The following is a 23,526-nucleotide window of genomic DNA, read 5'->3' on the forward strand; positions in this document are numbered from 1 at the left end:
CAGCACGAGGTCTCTCGAAAAGCCACCGCCTGTTCTGAATTAAGTAGTGTCTGTATTAATTCACACACAGGCTTCTATCGTCATTTTAATTAATAATTTTTTGAAAGCATATTATGGCTGCGTTTTAGTGGATGTTGGCAGATCCCTAACATCATAAACGTTTTAAGTATCAGTTTTCAAAAGACAATGTCCAGGTCCCTCTTGAAAATGAGATCTACATCTCAACGGGGTTTACCTGGTTAAATAAAGGAATATAATGACGTTTTATTAAAGAGGCATTAGTTATGTCATGTAGGTAATTGTAGTCTTATCAATGTACAGCGTCACAACAACACAGTTTTACTCAATAAAACGGAACAGCCTTGTGCTGTATTCTGCGTTTTTAAAAATGCCCCTCACAAGATGGCGCCGACGTTGACGTAAGGTAGTAAGTCCCGGGCCTAACCCTCGGTGCCGGCGATTAGCCAACGTCCATAACACTAAACTGTGCTGTGCCTTCTTATAAAAGTGATGCATTACAGCGACTGTTGAACCCCGTACGTGAAAAAACACAAACAAAAGTTGAAATTTATTTTAGAACAGGCGGACTTCCTGGTTTTTGAGCGAGTTCATGCTGTGTCGTCACATTATCTGATTTAATTTTAACCAATAAGAATGGGTGTCACATGGCATCCAACCAATGTGATTAAACCCTGCCTTTCAAACGGTAAACCGTTATAAAGAGAACAACCTAGCTTCCTGCTGCTTTTGCTCAAGATTTTTCTATGGGAGAAACTAGTTTTTCTCCTTTTTTCTCATCCCAGCACTTTAGACTTCGTTTGTAAAGATGGTTAGTGAAAATCTGTAGCTTATTGACTTCGTTGGACAAATTGTTTTGTTTCCTCTGCATCCCCAGAGTTTTAACCAAACATAGAGGAATATTGTTGTTTTTATGTTAATCTGGAACAAATTTTCAGTAAAATGTAAAAATTCTGAAACATTAAATGTCTTTAACAAAATCTTTAGAGTAAAGCCAGACAAAACTCACTAAAACTAAACATTGAAGAAATGACGAAAATGTTAATTTTGTAGTGTCTTTTAAACTGCCTCTAGTTAATTAACTCTTATGCATTCAAACATTCCACAACTTAAATACAGAAATTTGTTTATACACAGATGTTAGATTGCAGACATAAAATTTTTCACTATTTTGCTGCCAAGAGAACTTTCAGACCATTTCTGTTGCTTTTAATACTGATTGTTGAATAAAACAAAATGATGAGATCTAGTTTTTATTAAGTCAGATCTTCATTAGGAGTCAGGTAGAGGAATGAATTAAAAAGCTAAGTAGAATATGGAATATTTAGCATTGCTATCCAAAACTGTACTGTATTTTGTCTTGTTTTTACTGTAGTTCTTCCTGAATTCATTTAGTTTACCATTTTGTGTCTCAAGACGATTTCTAGTTTATCATGAAGCACTTCTACTACAAAATAATTTACATATTCCCTCCACATCTAAACACAGAATTGTTTTAACTTAGAATCAAAATTAGCTTTATTTATCAAGTTTGTGCAGAAACAAAATTTGACTTTGGTTCCTTTTTACTGTGAATGAAAACACAGAACTGTTGGGAAATCTCTCTCTTAAGTCTTTCTTCTCTGCCTTCATCAGAGGTAGTAGTCTTCCTCCTCGATGTCTCCGTGCGTGTCCTGGAAGCCCAGGGCCTGGATGTCGTGGGTGATGTCAGTGATGCGTCGGTTAAATTCCTGAGACCCTGTTGCTAGAGAGCCGTTGTCGTACCTACTGAGAGACGAATAGCTGTTATCTTGCTGACAGGTTTTTGTATAGATAGAAGAACTAAATCAAACAAAATCCGGTTCTAAACTAACAAAAACAGGTGCATCCAGTAAATAAGAATATCATCAAAATGTTTATCTATATCACTTGTAAAATTAAAACAATTAAAATATAAATAAAGTGAAGGAAATCTATGTTTGGCAGGGAAAAGATTTTCACATATCCAGCTACTCTGCTCAACCCATAAAAATCTGGCACAGTTTAAAAGGAAATAAAGATGCTTTTCAAGAACCAAACAAAGAAATAATTAACCAAACACACATCTCCTTAGTGAGATGTCAGCGTATGAAAAAAATCCATGCATGTACTGTACTGTGTTCGCGTTCCATATTTAGTTTGGGATTTCGGTCCACGCCTTGTGAATCCACACTGACCTCTAATGGCCTTCGGTTCACAATTTTTTCAAGGCCTCGATTCTCGATTCTTATGTACACATTTACCAAAAAACTGCCACATTTTCTCCATTTTTATATATTTAGTATATTTAAAATGTGTTCTTAAAGGCCATAGCAGAATTTAAGTCAAATGTCACATTTTTTCTTTCCACTCAATTTTCTATTATAGTAAGTTTGAATACAGCTCTGTTTTAGCAATGTTTTGTAGAAGCTTGTAATTCTGACTAACTGTCAAGACAACAGTCTTCTCTAAGATAGTTTAGGTCGGTTTCAGTATTAAAAATGTTTTTTCGTCTCCTCTAATATAATTTTTGTCATAGAGAAACTAGAATTTGTGTTTTCATTTGTTATAATCATCAAACTAAACAGAAATAGGCTCTTAAAATAGATCACTTTTTGTGTGATGAATCAATCATGAACTGAATTATTGAAAATAAACTTTTCACGTCCATTTCCACGAACCCTCTCATGGCCGTGGCTGAGGTGTTGCTCATGCTGCGTTTAATACGTCCAAAGCTGTCGGTTAAAATCCCGCCTTCTCGGATCCCGATGCTTTCAAGGAACTCCTCGAACACGCCGACGTCTTTGTCTGGGATAAACGGCCGCATGCCTGAAAAAAACAAAGGATGAACATGTTAATGAGCCCAAATGAAACAAACCAGGATTCCAAGAGAAGAACATTTCACAGGAAATTAAACTTTTCTGAAAAACAGACTTTTGCAAAAATAATGTTGTATTTCCACAATTAAGACATTAAGATGTTCAGGCTTAGTCCAACAAACAGAATGTGGAAGAAAATAATCTACATTACAATCTTTTTTCTCTCTGCTTGCCTTTGTTTACTTTTTTAGTAGCATCCTAGCATCTGAACTGAAATATTTACATATTTTGCTTTGTATAAATCCTTCTGTGAAACTGCACATGGTTTTATATATAAAATTTGAGGTTTCATGACTTAATTCACCTGTAGCTGTTTTTACCACAGAGTGCTTTAGATGTCAGCATGATTCATATTAAATTATTTGGGTTGGGGTTGAATTCCGGTTTATTTTTAAAATGATATTACTCATAAGAAACATCATAAGTTCAAAACAGCCAAAAGTTATATATTCTAAATTGCTTCTTAGTACTAATGTACTGTACGTGATTATCAAACCAGACATGCAACCGAAGGTGGACTGACTCTTCCAAAAGTTCACACAAATTCTGTGAAGTTGTCGGCTTTGTTTAGAGGTATGTCCACCTTAGCGAAAAATATATTGGAGACACATCAGAAGAATGAATTTTGAACAACTTTAAGGATATATTTGCAAGATAATCAACTATACTGAATGATTCTTCTTAGCCCTGCATTGTGTTTTCTGTGTATGTTTTCTCATATATCTGATGCTTGACATATTGAAGTGAATGTCCTATTGTAGAATATTTTTTGTTATAGTATAATTCATTTGTTTTGCTTTATGGCCTCTATTTTGTATTTGTTTATTTTGTACTTATATTTTGAATTTATGTAATCTATGGTATGTATGTATTTTTATTTGTTTATTTTTGCAGTTACTTTTATTCTGCTTGTATTATGTAATCTAAAAATCTATTCAGTATTTTTAGTTGTTCATGTTGAATCTGGGCACCTCAGGAAGAGTAGATGCAGATAACTGCAACCGATGGGGATCCAAATAAAAGAAAACAATAACTCCGTCTCGGTCTCTCACCCAGCAGCAGGAATTTGCGCTTGTCTCCGTACAGCTGCAGCAGTTCAGAGCAGAAGTGGTCGATGTTTGAACCTAGCCTGTATTCTCTCAGCAGGACTGCAAACTGCTGCAGCTCCAGAGGATTCAGCTTGTTCCTCAGCTGCACATAAATACACACACACACACACACACAAACACACACACATTTATTTACTATATGTGCTGGGGATTCAGTTTCCTTCCCTGGTGTCTGTTTTTACTTATTTCAAAATGTATTGGAGCCAAACCCGTTCCGCCTAGCTTTATCAATCAATCAAATTTTATTTGTATAGCACATTTCAGCAGCAAGGCATTTCAAAGTGCTTTACATCATATCAAACACAGAAACACAATGCAACATAGAATCAACAATCAAAACATGACATTAAGTCAGGATCCATCAATAAATTTGTAATTGATTACGTTTCAAATACAATCCTAAACAGGTGGGTTTTTAGTCGAGTTTGCATCCATAGAAGGTTTACCTGTTACACTCCTACTGTGTTATATGGAACAAAATACCTATTGCTATTTTTATTCCCACTCATGCTCACAATCACACAGTTTAAAACGATGTAGATGCATTTTAATGGGCTTCTGGCACAAGGCTCCGTAAACTCTTTCACGGAATTTCGAGCAGGGACTCCGCCGTCCCTCACGGATTTTTTTGTGCAATTCTATGGTACCTGTTAGTGTCTAGAATTTACAAGTATGTTCTGCTTGTGAAGATTGTGATTGTTGTAAACACTCACCGTAATCATGTACTCCTGCATCAGCAGCAGGGCGGGGTTGCTGTCTGCTCCATCACTGGTTGATGCCAGGCTGCGATGGGAGTCCTGCAGCGAGACAGACGAGCTCTCGCTGTACGTCTCACTATAGTAGAGCTCAAAAGCCTCCTGGGAGCCGTCGCTTACAGAGACAGAAGGACACTGGCTTCTTAGAGGATTGCAGCAATATTATAAAAGAACTGCATCACATATAAACATACAGAAAGAAGAAGTAGTTATTGTTCTACAGCAGGGGTCTAAACTCCAGTCCTTGAGGGCCGCTGTCCTACAGTTTTTAGATGTGCCACAGGTACAAAACACTGGAATGAAATGGCTTAATTACCTCCTCCTTGTGTAGATCAGTTCTCCAGAGCCTTGCTAATGACTTCATTATTCTATTCAGGTGGTGCAGCAGAGGCACATCTAAAAGTTGCAGGACTGCGGCCCTCGAGGACTGGAGTTTGAGACCCCTGTTCTACAGCCATGTTACTTACAAAGAGCTGCAGCAGCTAAACTCTGGATCATAACTGTAGGACATGTCAGTCAGGCAGCTGTCACCTGTACAGATACAGTAAAGTCTTAATGTTTCAAGTTTTACTTTTTATTCTTTACTCTTTGAAGTCTGTTAAAAATTGTGTTAGGATGACTTTATTTTATTGGGTTATTTACAAGATGTTTTTGTAGGCTTATCATTATTTAAATTTCTTTTGTTCTGCTTTTTATTGATCTGAACATTCAAAGACACAGAAAGACAATTGCAAAGTCAGCCTTCTATCACCTCAAGAGAATTTCCAGGAAAAAGCTACTAGTGTTCCAACAAGACATGTGGATCTTGTTTAAAAAAGTGCATTTAACAGTGTATCATTGTGCCACTAATTATTGTTCAGCCGGAGATACACTAGGCTACGGTGGACAAAGAAATCCTCTGATCTAGCATTTGGTCCCACATCTTCTTGAGGGAAGATTGTTTTCACACCTGATAGTCTGGTAGACTAGGTTTGATTGGGGACCAAAATCGCAACATTAATCCCATTTTCAGCTGGTGTGGTTCTCTTTCACACTACACTGAGTCAAATGATCCAAATCCTTTGAAAAACTTATTTTCCCCTCACCTCTAGGGGCGCTGCACCACGAATCACTGAAGGAAACAATGTGAAAAGCTCTGAAGAAGACACTGAGGTAAACTTCTTAAACACAAATGGAGTTGCGTCAGATTTTAGCGGCTGGAGGATTTCACTTTTCCTCATTTCTCCTGCTGGCGCTAGACTGACGCAGATTTATTTACCCAGAATGCCATGAGTTTTAGTCCGTTTCCTGATTGTCGCTTGTGGAGCGGTCTCTGATCCACTTGGCATGCAAACCGCACCAGAGTTTTCTTCAACCAAATAGAAACCGAGGTTTGTAGGCGGACCAGAGTTCGTTCTTTTGGTCCACATCACATCAATTACGCATTCACACCTTCACAAACGAACCGGATTTCTAGGAAAATGAACCGGATTTGAATTAAAGCCGATTAAACAGGAATGGTGTAAACGAACCCTAAGTGGAGGCCTTCCAAAATGTCTTACGTAAGCAGTGGAAAGTACATCTCAAATGTGATTTTTGTCACTCATTTCAGAAAGTGAAATGCATAACTTACATATAGATTTACTACATATAGAGTGAAATATTTCAAGCCTTAATTTCTTTTCACTTTGCGACACTCACTCCTTTGGAGCCAGTATCGATCTGGCATGGTGTGGTGAAATCCGGCCCTGTCAACACATTCAATAGTCTGATGGCCGTAAATGATCTGGAACATCTGGCAAATGAGGGAGCAATACTCCTCTGCAGCATCCTGCACATAAACACCAAGGTTACTGTTTCAGGTGATTAGTTTACACATAAATCTGTGTTTATGTGGACTAATTAGCATCATCAGGGTCGCTCTGCCTTCCAGGGAAGACCCTCACCCTGTTCTCCACCGCCAGGATGACCAGGTTGCAGTAGGCGTCAGGACAGGGTGTGGGTTCCAGCGGGTTGTAGTTCCGTCTCTCCCAGCTGCCGTAGCTTTTCCCTCTTTCCCAGCTTCCAGTGCAGGTCTGCCGCCGCTCCAAGCTCCCTCCACCACCTCCATGCCTCTTCTCCCAGCTACCCGCTCCTCCACCACCTCCATGCCTCCTCTCCCAGCTCCCTCCTCCACCTCCCACCCCCCAGTTCCCACTCATTGGTCTCGCTCTGCGGTTCTCCCAGCTCCCACCGGTTTTTCTGGTTTGCTGCCTCCTCTCCCAGCTGCCGCCGACTCTCCTTCTCTCTAAGCTTCCTCCCCCTGCCTTCTCGCCACCTCCTCTCTCCACATTTTGGTTTTTGTCATGGTTACTTCTGGAGAGCGATGGCCTCCAGTCAACTCCACAGATGGTGTGTCTGCGCTCCATCGTGCCCCCTGCTGGTCGCGACTCAGCGTTGCAGCTCATGGTTTGTCGCCGCCCGTCGATGCCTTGTGTTTTCCTCCTGTCCAGGCTGTCATCGTCAGCAACCACAGAATCCACATTTAGACCTGCAGGATGCGCATTTTGAAACAAAATCCACCTTTGTTACAATATCACGACAGCAGTATCAGGGCCATTGTAGAAGGAAAAAAAAAAAAAATTCTGCAGAAATTTTCTAATTTTTGCATTTTTCAACTTTTGTATCAGAAATATCCAAGTTTTTTCTAGAAAATTTCTTAGTGTTTTCTAGCAAATTTTTGACTTGTCAAATTTTCAACGTTTTCCTGTTTTTCCTTTAAAAAAAAATCTGAGTTTTTTTCCTCGCAAATTTTCGACTTTCCAAGCTTCAAAATTTCCAAGTTTTTACTAGAAACTTTCTGAGATTAGTCTCAAAGTTTTTTCAGGGAAATGTGCTGCTTTTTTTTTTGTATAACCCTAATACGCGGTCGTACAATACTCTCTAATATCTGACAATATCAGTCCGTGTTAAAATCCAAGTATTCATTGAAGGCCTCTGATGGTTTTGGCGGCTCTCCATACTGTGGCATCAGTCACATTTGCCTCACCTGTCTTGAGGACCAGCAGGTGCAGCGCGTCGTCTCGCAGGTAGGAGGCAGCAGCGATTTCATGTGTGGGAATCCTCATGAGCAGCTTCTCGTTGTTTCTCCATGTCAGCAGCAGACAGCGAGCAGACAGACTCAGTATGCAGTCCTGATCGACGCTCGTTTTCAGCGGCAGCACCTTCAGCTGCTACTGACGAACACAGAGTTGAACGTTAGGCTCTGTTATCGTTCAAATAGCAACATTATGTGAGAAATCAGCCAGAACTTAGTTTTGATAAGGAAAACGTCTCAATGTTTTATCTAAAAATGTCTCAGTTGGACAGACATCCAGAATGCTAAAGTCAGTGTCCACTGTCCACATTCCTACAGTGTTTTTTCAAGAAAGTTGAAAGGTTGGATTAGCTTTGCTGGTTGCTGGGAAACCAGCAAAGTTGTGAATTTTAAATGCTAGATTCATTTAACAATGATGAAAACAGGAAAATATTCTGCTGCAGCAGCAAATAAAGTTTACAATCTGATATTCCTTTATTGGAAGCAAAACTAAATCAATGTCAGAGTGTTGGCATAATCAGCTCAAAGCGAAGAACAAATTCTGAACTTTGTGCATAATTTCTCTATCCACATAAATCACTGTACCATTCAGAAATGAATACACATGTAACCTGCAACCCTTCCTGTGTCTGATTTAAATATTTTCTCCTCCACAGCAAGGCTGAAACTGATGGTGGAGGTGCAGAAATCTTCTATATGTAGAAAGAGACTGAAATTCAAAGTATTGTGGAAAAAAAAAACATCTCAGTGTCTCAGTGTCAGTCTCATCTGACCTTAATCTGTAGTAAAGCGTCCTTCAAACTATGGAATATGAACAGACCTGCTGTGTTCTTATATCACTGAGCTATGCTGGAAAGTTGTAGGAGTTTCTGCAGTTGATCATTAACTGGTGACTAAAGCTTAAGTTAATAATAATAATAATAAAAAACATTTAGATTAATGAGTTATAGATCAGTAAAAACTACCAACCCTGGCTGTGTCCAGCAGCTGCAGAAGTTCATCTCTGCTTGATGGATTTAATGAAACTGACACCCAGGTCAGGTGACCAAGGAACTAAGAGAAGAGGTCAAACATTAAGGAGTTGGCAAGCTTATTTTTTTAACCGTTTCAGTCCTGTTCTTCATCGTTTCTTACCTTCACTTCCTTTTCCACATAATCAAAGATGAGCCGCTCAGGGTGGATGAGGTAATCCGGTGGGTAGAGGGGGACGGTGTGGAGAGGCCGGCGGTAAACGCTGCCTCTGTCTACGGCCCTGCGACCAGATCTGGACCAGACCAGACGCTTAATGGGTGAAACGAAAGTCTGGGAAGAAAAACAGACAAATTCTCAGACGTTCTGGCATTACATATGGTGCAATTTTCTGTCAATTGTCCCCATATTCTTGATTATACTATATCACTGAGCAATAAAAGTGTAATTGTACTGTACTGAATTATTAATCTGACTTTATGATCTGAATTAAATTGGGCCCAAATGGAACTGTACCAGGATATAAATCCTGTTTATCTCCTAAATTTACATGACATTTGTTGTGATTTGACACTATTTAAACAATCTAAACTGAATTAAATTGTACTTTATTAAATAAGAATATTTACAATTGTATCCAGGGAATACAAAAGACCCAAATGTCTACATTTACATACCATTTCAATAAATTAGAATATTATTGAAAAGTTCATTTATTTCAGGTACTTCATCATAAAGTGAAACATGTTTTATAGATTAATTACAGACTGGTGTTTTCCAGCCTTTATTGCTGTTAATTATGATGATTTTCCACTGACAGGCAATGAAAACTTGACATTTAAAAACAGAATATTACATCAGATCAGTAAGAGAAACATTCTTTATTATAGAAATGTAGCCTTTAATGAAAGATAAAGATTCTTTTTAAAACATACTTTTAATCTGAGCCTCATCAGAAAGCATATTCTAATTTACTGAATATAACTGTAGTGGAAACATTTTTATCATTATGAACTGTCTTTTAAAAAAGTTTTTTGATGGCAAAGAGACTAAATGTAACCAATCTATTCTGTGCATGTCAAAAACTCTGAACACCATAATTTAGTAAGAAAAAGACAGAGAGCTCATACTGGCAAATATTAGTTCATAGAGAATACTAGTGAAAAAATGGCTGCTAATATAAAAAAGACATGAATCAGTCCAAGAAGTCTTGGAGTTAATCCTGGTAAATCAAACTTGTTTCTGTTGCTTTCAGGTTACTTTCTGTTATTTTGGGCATTTTTAAGCAAAATCAACAAGTTTTCAACAAAACAAAATGGCTCCATTTGGATAGAGTAGCCTCAAGTCATCTGATCTTAATAGCATAAAAACATTGGAAATAAAATAAGTTTATGTACCTTCTTTGGTTTCTTTGGTTCGTAGTCCATTCTCTGTTCTGGGTCAGAAAGTTCGGATCCTTCTCACTGTTTCCACTCAGATGTTGTGGCTCCTGTCTCTCATTTGCTCTACCTTTTTCTGCCTCTTTGTTCCTATAAGTCTGAGTTCATTTATCGCAAGTGTGTCATATTTGCCCTTTTCTGCTTCTACACTGATTGTCTACTCTGCTGAGACCTCTCAACACACACATAAACACTGTGGGCATGAGGAGAGAGCAGGAAGCGAAGGAAGTCCACTTCCTGTCCGAGAGGAAACTCCACCAACGACTGATAACATCCATTCTCTCGTCTCTGATAAAACACACAAATTATACAGCTCAAAATTCCCTTTTTAACATTTTATTTGTGCAGAGACAAGTGTCATATCCAATTCTCTTTACCATACAGCTTAAAGTGATTTTCAAAGGCCTGTCTCTATATGGGATTGTAGTTACAAAAAGACTTTGCTTTTCATCCCAGGTTTGACATTAAGTCATTACAACAAACAGATTAATAAATTCAGTGAATGTTGAACACTCCAGGCCACACTGTAATCAAACCAGCCTTTCCAAAACACTCTGCTTTTGCTTACTTACTCTGAAGGAGATCTAGAGATCAGCATTTTTACTGTTTATGAAAATAGACATGCAACATGTATACGTATACTGTGCATTACATTGATACTTGGAAGAAATCTACTTGCCATTAAGTATCAAGTAGATTAAAAATAGGATGCACCGAGAAGTTGGCTCCCATTTTCTTAATTTTAGGAGATTGGTAATTGACTTGTAAAAAACTTTGGTAGATCTTGAATACATTTCTCTCAGGTTTATTTCTATAATGTCGTTATGGATGTAGATTCTCAAAATTTAGCTTTTTTTTTGGGCATTTTAAAAAATACATCTGTGAGAAGGGCTGGAGGACGGTGCAGGTGAAAAGGTCCTGGGTTTAAATCCTGACTTAAGGTCTTCCTGCATGGAGCTTGCATGTTCTCCCTGTGCATTCATGGGTTCTCTCCGGGTACTCCACACTGTTATCCTTTGCTGTATTTTCTACAGTTAAATACCACAAAATGCCCAGTAAAACTACCATAAGACATCTTTACAAGTAGTTACTGTAATTTGCATTGCATTATGGGTATAGTACATAGTATTACAGTAACTTACTGTATGTTTTGAATTTGCAGTAATTTACTGTTTACACATTACAGTAGTGGTACTGTACTTATAATATACAGTAAGAATTATATTTGATTTCCAACGGTCATCATAGCTGCTTCATCGTGGTTCCCTGTTTCTGTATTTTTACTCCTTTAGTGGTTAACATATTTTTAAGGCAGAAAGAGAGCATGTACTTTTGTTTTTTTCACATCCTAGCTAACATTAATATGCAGTTTATCTAGCTACGTCATCAAGCGTGGCTTCGCTTCCAACTGTTTTCTGATGACGTTTGTTTTAAACTCCGAAGCTTTTTCTCTCCAAGTGCAAGTGCAGCTCTGTCTCCGTGCTGTGGGCTCACACTGCTTCAGCTCTTCAAGACAGGTAAAAAACCACTTCTTAGAAAACTGATTGAAGCCAAAACCTAGTCTGGAAATGTACATTTTAGATGGAGTTAACGTAACTTATAGCACGTTAACTTATAGCTGGTTTGTGCTGGTTAGCCTGGTAACATAACGTTACCTTTACGTTACTAACTCTGGTGTTTTATATAACTGGTATATTGCAACCTTATAAGTTATGTGTCTGTAAATGAGGTGAAAGAAAGGAAAATATGATGGTGTTATTTTTTGAGCTGGTTCGGAATTAACATTAGCTAAGGTGCTAATTTTACCGTTGAAGGTTTTAGCTTGACTTTTACCGCTTAATCTTCCTCGGGCGGCTTTGGGTTGAGATTAGCTCAGTGCTGAGTGTCTGTTAGCATTGTTGCTACATCCTTTGTCGAACAATATAACCTTAACTGATAATTGATCCCCCCCCCTTCTCTTTTTTTTTTTTTTTTACATCTAATGACTGTTCATTTGTTTAAACCATGATCTTGCAAATGTTAAAAGTGCAGATTAGCTATGTAGGTCAGCAAGGATGAATTTCTAACTTTGTTCTTTTTTTTCCTTTTCTTCAGATGACCTTTTTTTTAAACTCCTAAGCTTTTTCCCTCCAAGTGGCTGTGCAGTTCTGTCCTGCTGACTGCTAACATAGCTTCATCTCTTCAAAAGACAAGACAACAGGTAAAAAGACAGCTCTTCAAACATATTTGAAGCCACAAAATAGTCTGGAAATGTAGAGGAGCAGCTAACCTAATCTATAACTTTGAGCTTGCTACAGCTGGTTAGCCTGCTAAAGTACCATTACATCTCCAACATAGTGTATAAGAGTCTGTAAATGAGGACAAAGGTGAAAAACATTAAAGTAGTTTCTGTTATTTTTTGAGTTGGTTCAGCCACAGTGGCAGGTGGACAAAAAAGTTAATTTCCAACCCTGGTTACACATAAGGACTGTTCACATGTTTAAACCATGCTCCTGCAAATTTAAAGTTAAGTCAGTACTAACAGGTGCAACTATGTACAGGTGTAAATTCTGCAGCATTTGTACTTCAGAATTTACAGAATTTTGTAGTCATGTGAAGAAACATCAACACACAGCTAATTATCGGTTTGCATGTGGAATAGAGCAATGTCCTGCTTCCTTCAGAACATTTTCTGCATTCAGGTCCCACATGCACAGGAGTCACCGCCATTGCAGAAGTCAGACTGAACACTTGTGGAATGTAATGCTTTAAAAAATGCATTTAGCCCCACAAACTGTCATTCACATCCGCTGTTTCAGAGTGGTAGCAGGATGTAGGAGTAAAATCTAGTCTAGTCTCCGGGATGAGGTTCTCAAAAACCTGTTGTAATCTGGGTGAACTGGCCCTTTAAATATAAATTACTACCAGTAATTCATATTTAAGAGAGTTTTCCTTTTATGTTTTAAAGGTATCTTCCACCAAGATGTCTGTTGAAATGGAAATGACCTTACCCACTACACCAAGGGTAATCATGCTTGGTAAGAGGAATATTTTCTATCACTATACTTTTTTCGTAGCAATGTATGTAATTGTTATGGTAGTCTGTACTTTTACTCACTAGCGTTAGCCTGACAAGGGTTTGTCTATTTTAGGAAATAGCTTGATGTCTGCAACCCGGTGGATGGTCAGTATGGAGGAGAAGGTATTTTTCCAGCCTGAGCAACTACATGACTTTGCCAGCGTCCTTGCTGTCTTTTTTGGGTCATATTATGTCTTCAATCTGGAGTATCAGGAGTCAGCATCCACCACGCTGGAGATGATACAACGGTAAGTACTCTACACCAAGCCATTTATTAATTAAATTTAATGACAGTTTGACTGATGATGAAGAACCATAGCTGATTGCTGTATTGTACGTCTTCATTAAAAAAGTACTATTAATATATTTTATTTCTGTTAAAAGATTCTTTGTGAGGATCAATCCAGATGTTGGTACCAAATGCACAGCCAAAGTCGGTACAAGCCGCAAGACGGGAAGTCTTGTCAAGAGGAAAGTAGTCAGTGTCAACTCCCAGATCACCACCTTCTTCCAACAACTTGCTGAATTTGAATGGAGGACTTCCAACTAGGTAAGTATTTTACCAAATGTAAATGTTTATTATTTTGTTGTCTTTTCCTCCTATCTTGCATGCTCTGACTTTACTTTAGCCTTTATAATATGATTTTAATGATTATTTATAAATGGCATGTGATTCCTACACAATAGCCCTTTAGAGTAGCCTGCATCTTTTCTGTGTCCGTGGTAAAAAGTGGATGTCGCTGCATCTCTTAATAAATCACAGAAATGTATAAGTGTGTAGTCGTTTAAGTGTGGTGTATTTTTATACTATGCAGTTTTCAGTTTATTAGGCACACCTTTGCAGTAATCCGTCAGCACCAACAAAATGACTAAAATCTTTTGAATTACTGAAGACTGACTGACTGACTGCTTTTGCCATAAACAATCCAAAAACCTGAAGTGAAGCCAGTCCTGCTCATTCTTTATGCAGCTTCTATTATCACTTCAGTCCAATTGATTTTTTCTTTAAAACAAATTATCAACTTAAATGCTGCTTTATGACAAAGATTTTATGCATGTGAACATTGTCAAGTCAGCTTAATTTGTCAACTTCCTGTCGATTTGAAAATGTAGATAACTTCCTGACCATCTCATGACCTCCCACATTGTCTGTCTTATTCTTTACAGTTCAGCTTCCACAAGAAGCTGCTTTTGTTTGACGAATGGAATAAAAGTTCTTCTGATGTAGGAAATGTGTTCTATGGTTTTGTTGTTTTACAGCACATTATATTGTATTGTGACATTGTTTTTTATGACATTGCGAATATGTAAATGGATTTTATTTCTACAAATCTGCTGAAAATAAATACCTGTTATTCACAGTACTTGGACTAAAATTTCTTTTATGAAATTTTTCGGTTTATGGTAAAATATTCTTATCTTAAAGAAATGTAAACTTTAATTTGCAGTAAAACTCTGACATTATGTTGTGAAACAAGTTTACAGTAGACCAGCTTTACTATAAAATACAATTACTGTATTATACTAGAAACTACATTTACAGTAATGCAGTTATAACTGTAAAGCACACTCACAGTAAAAATTAACTGTGAAATATCATAACAGTAAAGGTACTGTAGAATGGTAATTACAGTAACTTACTGGCAACACTGTTGCCAGTAAGTTACTGTAATTACCATTCTACAGTACCCTTACTGGCAACAGTGTTGCCAGTAAGGGTACTGTTGCCTTACTGGCAACAGTGTTGCCAGTAAGAGTACTGTAGAATGGTAATTACAGTAACTTACTGGCAACACTGTTGCCAGTAAGAGTACTGTAGAATGGTAATTACAGTAACTTACTGGCAACACTGTTGCCAGTAAGGGTACTGTAGAATGGTAAATACAGTAACTTGCTGGCAACAGTGTTGCCAGTAAGTTACTGTAAAATTACAATAAAAGGTCTAACAGTGCATCTTCCTTCCACAATCACAACTGATAGCTTAAAAGTGCAGCAAATAACTATCGTTAGCATTCATGACAGGATGTACCAGTTTCCTTCCAATGCTCTTTGCAAGAGGGATAAGCAGCGCCACACGGAGGGTGATTGACAACACTAAAACCCTCCTCCTGGATCTAATTGGTTGTTTCTGGATAGTACTGGGAAAAGGCAGAGGAGCTCGGTTTTTTCACAGACTATATTTTGTCTCATATCATACTGTCACAACATCTTGACAGAAATATGAAAAAAATATATTTTTATAAAAGTTACATACTGCAGCATATGTGGCTTTGATTAAACAAATTTTCCTTTCCAAGAGCAAATATTTAAAAAATAAAAGTTGCTTTTTCTGTTTGTAGTGTAATGTAAGACTGTAGCAATAGGAGCAGAATTTGTTTTACCATCTACTATGGGTGCAAACAGCTGCCTTGGGTTAAACACTTAGAAGAAGAAAATAAACAGAGCTGCACCAGGTACTGCGTGTTTGACAGCTTGTGTCTGTTGGGATGATTTCAGGCTCTTAACACTCACTCTCATTATTTCAGTGAAAATGCTGCGCAAATACATTGTGAAGTGATGCATTTTTAAACAATTTGCTACCTGCAGCCAAACAGGAGATGATGCAGATTACAGAAATACCTGCCTAACTTTCTGTTTGCAGCATTTTTTAATCCCTACAGGGTACAATTATTCTACTCTTATTACAACATAATACAAAAGCATTCATAAATAGCGGTTGCTGCAGCATCTGGAATAGTTGTCCAGTTGAAGTTTGACGTAACTTCCTTCAGATTCAGACTTTATGGAAGCCATGAATCTGTTATTTCAGTAAACAAGTTTGGCCAAAAGAGGGCAGCACTGTGATGAAGGTTAACTTATGGGCTGTAATGTAGAGGAAACGAAAAGAGGGGAAATTCTGCTGATGAAGCCAAAGGAGTCTCACATAAATTACCTCAGCATCCTTCTGCACCTAATGTCAAGGCAACCGCTCGCTAGTATCTAGTGAGCTAATAGCTTAATGATCATCTGGTTACCTAGGCAACTAGAATCTGAGATAGGACATTTATCTTTTGAGCGCTCTTGTTTTTCACCAATCTTTTTACCAATTGAGGTAAAAAGGGTTGAACTATTGCCACCTCAATGACTTCGCCTCATATTTAGCAGCTTTTGGAGATTTTTGGGGTCTTTACTGATGATAGCGTGAAAACCTTAGTTGCAAATTTTGAAGAATAAAACAAATTTACACAAAAATGTCCCAGTTTGCACAGAAACATAAAGATATCACCATAAAGAACCAATTTATATATTTTAGCACTACTTAACTTCTTCTAATAGATAAACTCCGCTCTGTGAATTTTTGTTGAATTTATTTTTTTGTTTTTTACCAGAAATAACAAGCAGGTCATATACATTTCTAAAAATTTATAACAAATCTCTGAAGAATGAACTTTTGGTTTTATCATCAACTTTGATGCATGTGATGGTTGATTCTTCTGAGATCTGCACTATAAGAACTTCTTATAGTTCTCCACAAACACAAAAATTATGCAGATTTTTCCTAAACAATAAAAGATTCATACAGTATTTAGAAAGAAAAATAACACCTTTAATACACCTTTAATTTGTGAAAAAAGCAGAAGTTAAATAATTCCGGCTGTCATGCATCAAAGAAGACACAAACACAGGCCTGTTGAGTTTATTCTGATGGCCGTTGAGCCATGTTTACTACAGTATTTTTCCCACCTACAGTAATCAGCACAGCTTGTTGAGTTCTTTGTTTTTCTTCTTTTTTTTTTTTAAACATCGTCATAGATAATTTTCACCACAGGTTTATTTTTCTGCTTGCTCACTCAAAGGATGTTTAAGCGGCATTATCAAAAACAAAGTAGAAGAGGAAACTGAGAGCACATCCTTACAGTACACACATACTTTACATACACAACATACTTACATACCAAAGCACACATACTTGTACACGCACATCCTAGAATAGTATCACTCTGATATTTACAGAAATATAGAATGAGTAAAAAAAACAAACTATTTTCATATTTTACATCTTAATAAAAGAGTCATACCAAAGACATGGCCACCAAGTGAGTAAACAATAGATAAATAGATATAAAACAAATACAAAAATAAATCAACATAAACTCCTTGCATTAATTAACAAAAGATGATTCGAGCTTTTGGACTCGATAACATTTAAACATGTTCTTGTTCAAGTCAATATATAATCAGCACATTACTATCAACTGTTATCTTAGCTTAACGACAGAAAAACTGCTGCATGACCCGATCAGAGAAAGCAAAGTGTACCTTGGCCTGTGACTGGGTGGTTTATGTATGCACCAGCCGTACATTAGCCTGTCAGGTCATGATCATTTGTAACAAAATGTCATTGTTTTCAGCACCATTAGCACCTCTGTGTATGTCACCAGTGGACTGACGACCCTGGGTTCAGGTAGGACACTGTCTGCATCATCAAACTGCTGCTGTTTGCTTTTATTTGCCTTCCTGAATGATCTGGACCATGGTTGATGCCCTTCCGACTTCTTGGTAGAGATGTGTCAAAAGTCTTAAGATAAATATTTTATCGTAGCAAAGTGAGAGGATAAATAAAAACCAAAGTAAAAAAAAAGAAGTTATTTCCTATATCATAATGGTCACACTTAAAATCTCTTTAAAATAATACTTTTGAAGTTGACCAATGTGTCTTATAGGCTTTAATGACAAACAAAACAGGCAAGTAAGAAAATGGCTTCCAGAAAAAAATACCCTCAACCTAAAAGTTTTACAACTTGCCCATCAACAAACACGTCTAGATAAGTCTCTCTGGTCCCCACACAATAAGGAGGGTGATAAAGGACAAACGTACATCTCCAATGTGCCAAAGAGTGGCATAGAGGATCATCAAGTCTTCTTTATCACCATTAGACACTGTCAGGAAAAAGTCCCACCACCACAAATATAATTATATGGAGTTTGTTCATCCTTACTTGGACATAAACTATTATGAGTTTGAGCTTTTCAGCAACAGTTCAGGTATATCAGGTGTAACACGAGAAATTAATATGTGGAAAACCTTCCTGTGTTCATTGTTAATTATGGCGATTGACCTATAATGCTGTGAGCCAGTTTCTCCTCCAAATATCTTAGAATATTGCAAGATTGAGTGGCATGTTGAGCACTTGGATACTGATGCAGAAGGCAAATCAATATAAGGGTTCTCAAGACTTAAAATCCTTTTCTATTCGCTCTCAGTCCCCGGATCCAAACCCTGTAAATAACCCTTTGGGCTGAAGTCTGCATAAAACCGTTAAAGATCCCTCTCTCTGCACGATCCAACCTTCTGAAACATTAAAGGAGAAGACTTTAAGTGCAGAGACCTGGAGTGAAATTATGCAGCTTCAACGGGAAAGTTAAGACTTCTTTACACATCTTTACCAGTGAGCCAGTAAGTGTGGAGGGCATTATGTACGAGTCAGAGCACCTCTATCCTACCGGCTTTTAATAATACAGACTGGGTTTTCTTTATGTTCCACTGAACACTCAATGAAGCATTCTTCAAACACATCAGGAAACAGTGGAGTGTGTATGCATCATCAGCAAAACACTCAACGGATGACGACTGAGGACATTATAAAGCAAGAACAAAAGATGCTGTTCGGGTCACAATGTACCGGCGTTTGAGTCTTTTTTGATATTTCTCAGAGTTCGTATGCAACAATGGGTTTTGCTCACTCAATATGGCAGCAACAGAAATCTCCTCCAAACTTATTGTCTTCTAATATATTGAGACTCTTCATAGCTGTATTATGGTGTTCATTGGTACCGTTATGGATTGGGAGCTCCCTCAAAAACTGAGATCGTCTGCATTCTTACTGAGCCTCAACATCTTGATGTTACAGCAACAAAGCTGAAAAACCTCATTTAACTGATGGCATGCACAAGGATAGTATTTTTATAAGAATAAACACCAACCTTTGAGTAAATGTTACCACTTTACATATAATCACCACATTGCTTCAAGTTTTCCTCAGAGTGACAGAAAGAGACCTCCACTTTTTTACCAAGTCAGACCAACTTAAAGACGGAAATCGCATCTAACGGCTTCAGAAAACGATTAAGTCTAAGTTCAAAGAGGCTGTTGGGGAAAAATTGTTTGATGAAGATGAAAGTGAAGCTGTTGCTGACCAGGCAAAATCTTTAGCCACACCCTAGTGGTTGATAGTGTGGCTGAACTTTGACCTTTGAAGCTGCATCCTAGTTACCAAAAGCTGGAGGTCCATATACTTTTAGCAATCCAATTGTTTCCAACCAGCTTTTTGCTAACTTTGGTTATCAGCTGAAAGACAAATGTGATATGTTGAGGATCCATCTTCATCGTCAACAAGCCTCCAGTTAAACTAACTTAGAAAATGTCTCATGAAAGTATGAAAAAAATCAAAACGCTGCTGGTTGTTGATCCGTTAAAAACTCAACAATGTATCCACATCACCTGGGGTTTTGAATTGTCCAAGATGAAAAACGAGAACAGACGCATTGATAAGAGGATCAATATCACTTTCCTTCTGTCTTCACTGCTCCCTTCTTTTTCATACACAAAATTAAAAGAAAGCGCAACATCCAATGTTTATTCAGTGACTGACATACTGCCAAAAAATGCCCACATCCAAAAGGATCAGACCTGAACTGCCTGATCACCGTTGATTGTTGCTTTAGTGTATGGAGTCTAAATTGATCAGGCATAGGCCGGTAACCAGTATCCAGGCATATCAGGGTTTTCAGACTACAAAAAAAGTTCCTACAGTTTAAAGTCATTTTACTGGGCTGCCACAAAATTCACTGGAATAAGGAAAGTTTGCTCCAACTGTATGAATGAGCTGGAGTGCTGCCTCTCCCTCTTCTTGTTGCAGAGCTGACTGAAAGAAGGATACTATATTTTTTCCTTGCTTACAAAAAGGACAAATTTGGTGGTTTGGAAATATATCCAATCTTATTTGTGCTTCTAAGTCTGCACTGGGGTCTCCTTCCAGGTGTGCATGATTGGGAAACATCTAAAGCACGCATTTTTGACTTCGGTCAAACAGTGGAGTCCATCCTGCACTGGGAATAAGCATGTTTTTTGTGCTAAACATGTGGACACAGCATTGTTTTTGGTATAAAATAACCAGATAGCCCTTCAAAGCATACCAGTCGACTCATACTCCCTCACAAAATACCTCATAGGCGTTCTGCAGATGCATGTGGACCAGACAAGCAAACTCATATGACTTAACAACACTGCTGGTTGAAGATCTGGTCCATAGTTCCAGGGGCAGAATGAACAATAACATTTTCTTAACAGAATCATAAATATATAACTTTCTGAAAAATTGCTGAGCTTTTATTTTCGATAAAAGCAATTAAATCAAGTATTTTCAATCAAAGTTGTGAGTTTCTCATACCGGCCCATGCCTAATAGTGGCAAAGTAAACTTCTGCCCAAAGTTATGCACTTACAGGAATGTGTTCTCCAAGCAAAACCAATTGCAGATTATAAAACAAATGGATGTAGTCTCTGGGCATCACCTGTTGGTTTGTAGTTTAAAATCCTCTAATTTGGCAGAATATCGACATTTTTAAAACCTGACAGTAAAGCCTTAATTTGAACTGAATTAAGGACCACAAAAAAGGAGACCATAAAGACTTGCATCCAAAAGACTTTTAAAAAAAAATTGAAACTATTGGAGCCACTTTTAGGAACTTTCTCACTTCTGTTTTACGTCTTGATTCACTGACCACATCCACGAAGCACCCAGTGTTGTTTATATAGTTAATGCAGAACCATCTTTATCTTAAAACATGATGGTCCTCCAAAGAAACCAAACCCAACAAAAGAACTTAGACGTGGGTATATCCTTTTTGTTACAAAAGACATCAACTATTGCATCTACCTAGTTTGCAAAAACATATCTGTACTCTTTGTCTTGACGGTTAACTTTAAACAAGTGGTATATTTCTTTTTATTATTTTTGCCCTCAAAATCAAACCTATAAAAACCAGTTCATAGTATACTGAAGTAGACCGTGTTATCCTCCATATTCTACATAATATGATTTTTAGAAAAAGTGAACCACTTTGGACAACATTTAGACTCTTACGAGTAAATGAAGCTTCCTTACTCACAAAAGGCATTCATCACCTAACTACAGCTTATTTTAACATCTTATACAGTATTGGACATCTGCATTTATTCAACTGTACATCACAGACCTGTTTCTGGCGATTTACAGCATGCCATACGTTGGTGGCCGTTTGAGAAGCTGCTCACTTACATCCACTTATCAGATCCTCGTTCAGCTTTCCAAGTGAGTCCGTTGGTTTGGAGTCGACAGTGCGGCTAGGATGTAAACAGCGAGACTTGTGCTATGGCTGCAATTGTGGCACAAATGGATGGGTGAATTGGTATCAGTTGTATTGCAGTTTCGTTTCGTTTACGTTTCTTGGACCATCTGAACTTAGACTGAGTTACGATCCATCATCAGATGAAAGCCAAGGCCCTGCTGGGGAATTCGAGCAGCTTTTTCCTTTAGACGCCTCTGACAAAATGTTTAAAGCGCACAATTACCAAAGATTTGTGAGGCACATGCAACCTTTTGGGGACATGACTGGATGGAAAGAACAAAGCAACTCTTGCAACAAATCGACTCAGACTCGTCTGTGTGTATTCTTGCAAGTCATTGTAATTCTCTGAAGCAAGCCGAAGTGACTGATTGGTAAGAGGTGTGTGTTTATCTTGGCTAAACCTGGGATGAATTTGGTTGTAGACAATGACTCAGCATCTGTGAATGCCAAATCAATAGGCTGTAGATTTATGTATTTTGCCCAAACCCAAAATGATTGCATGTCCCATGGACACTCTGACAATCTGTTTCTTCAACATGTCATACATTTCTGTTCTGTCTCTGTGGCTTGAGGCTTCAGTTCATGTGGCAGACAGTTTTTTTTTTTAATTATCTCAAGCTTTATTTCTCTGGTGTCCTTTTACTTGTTGTCCTCACCGTCCAGGTTGAAACTAAATCTAACACTTACTGGTCCCTGGTGTAAGATTAAATTCCTCTTGTTTGAAGTGTTAGAAAATGAGGCAATCCTGGCTCAGTATACTCCATTAACTTCCAACAGGTAATTCTTGCTATATGTTCTTCAACAGCTTTGGTCCCACATTGAGGTTCACATTTCACAATCGCAGTTTGACAACCTCTTTTCTCAATGAGAGTCGCCCGACATTCTGTCTTCTTTTCATGCTACTCCCAGCACAGGTATTCCTGGGTTGAAGACTGATTCCGGGCTGAGCCTTGGACCCAGACTGCACTTTGTAGTTTAACAGCCCCTGTTAGCTTAAACAGTTGTCTCATATTCTAACACCTCTTTGCTGCCCATCAGGCTGCTCCTGTACTGTATCCGTGGACTTATGGCCGAGGTGGTCTCCAGAAGCAGGATGGTCTTGCGGAGGCGGCGGTCGATAAAGTGTGCATCCCAGGCTGGGTATCGCTTTCTTGGGAGGTCAATCCTGATCACAGGACCCTCTTGTGCACGGGATGTGGAGGAGGTCCTGTGAAGCAGAGCAGGAGAAGAGGAAGGGGAGGGGCGTACCTGGAAGACAGGCAGGCAGCTGTCCTTGTCCCGCTCCCCAGGAACTGGCTCCCCCAAGTCTTTATCTTTAGTCCTGGGCAAAGTCCGTGGAGGACTGGTAATGACCATATCCGTTTGGGACCCTTGCGATGGAGTAAGGCAAGCGTCAATAACTCCCACCATCCCCCCTGTTCCTACCACACCCTCATCTACGCATCCTCCCCACTGGGAGCCCAGAACAGGCCCGTCCGGGTGTAGCCAGCAGTAGTAGACCAACATGAAGAAGGTTCCCAGGGCAAAGCTGCAGGCCACCAGGCACACTACTACCAGGGCGGATGAGTCACTTGTTTGGGGGCCACGGTAGGTATACCAGGCAGCGGTCAGCGCCACATTCTCAGCCAGAGTCACAGAGTAATACAGAGCCATACGGAAGCGACTGGGCCCTTCCTTGACGTTGAACCAGCAAAAGATGTAAATGATACCCACGACCATGTTGTAGATGATTTCTTCCCACTTAGACATGCAGAAGTCAGTCTCACCCTGGATAATCCAGAAGGTCATCACACACCTAAAACACATTAACAGAGGTAATTACATGTAATCATTAGACTTTTTTTTACATGTATGTTCACTATTTCAAATCACAATCAT

General features: G+C 38.4%; 2 protein-coding genes across 3 annotated transcripts in view; both read right to left on the reverse strand.

Annotated features, from left to right (window-relative positions):
- Positions 1–1,258: 1,258 nt before the first annotated feature.
- Positions 1,259–10,416, reverse strand: ccm2l (CCM2 like scaffold protein). Of its 2 annotated transcripts, none has more exons than XM_032559861.1 (11): positions 10,180–10,416; positions 8,948–9,115; positions 8,783–8,866; positions 7,766–7,949; positions 6,684–7,267; positions 6,439–6,568; positions 5,226–5,289; positions 4,717–4,873; positions 3,947–4,085; positions 2,697–2,844; positions 1,259–1,785 (listed from the first exon to the last, which is right to left on the reverse strand). In XM_032559861.1, exons 1-11 carry the CDS (start codon positions 10,207–10,209, stop codon positions 1,650–1,652), a joined length of 1,824 nt encoding a protein of 607 aa, XP_032415752.1. In that variant the 5' UTR covers positions 10,210–10,416; the 3' UTR covers positions 1,259–1,649. The 2 variants fall into 2 exon arrangements, with proteins under 2 accessions (XP_032415752.1, XP_032415759.1); XM_032559868.1 differs by having other exon boundaries at positions 1,259–1,782; positions 10,180–10,415.
- A 6,533-nt stretch (positions 10,417–16,949) lies between these two features.
- Positions 16,950–23,526, reverse strand: part of xkr7b (XK, Kell blood group complex subunit-related family, member 7b) — a 60,383-nt gene continuing 53,806 nt past the window's right edge. Inside the window, exon 4 of the mRNA XM_032559907.1 lies at positions 16,950–23,443. Coding sequence (XP_032415798.1) covers positions 22,642–23,443 — 802 coding nt within the window. The 3' untranslated portion in view covers positions 16,950–22,641. The remainder of the gene's footprint in view (positions 23,444–23,526) is intronic.

The sequence above is a fragment of the Xiphophorus hellerii genome, chromosome 1 (genome assembly GCF_003331165.1).
Source record: "Xiphophorus hellerii strain 12219 chromosome 1, Xiphophorus_hellerii-4.1, whole genome shotgun sequence".
NCBI lineage: Eukaryota > Metazoa > Chordata > Actinopteri > Cyprinodontiformes > Poeciliidae > Xiphophorus > Xiphophorus hellerii.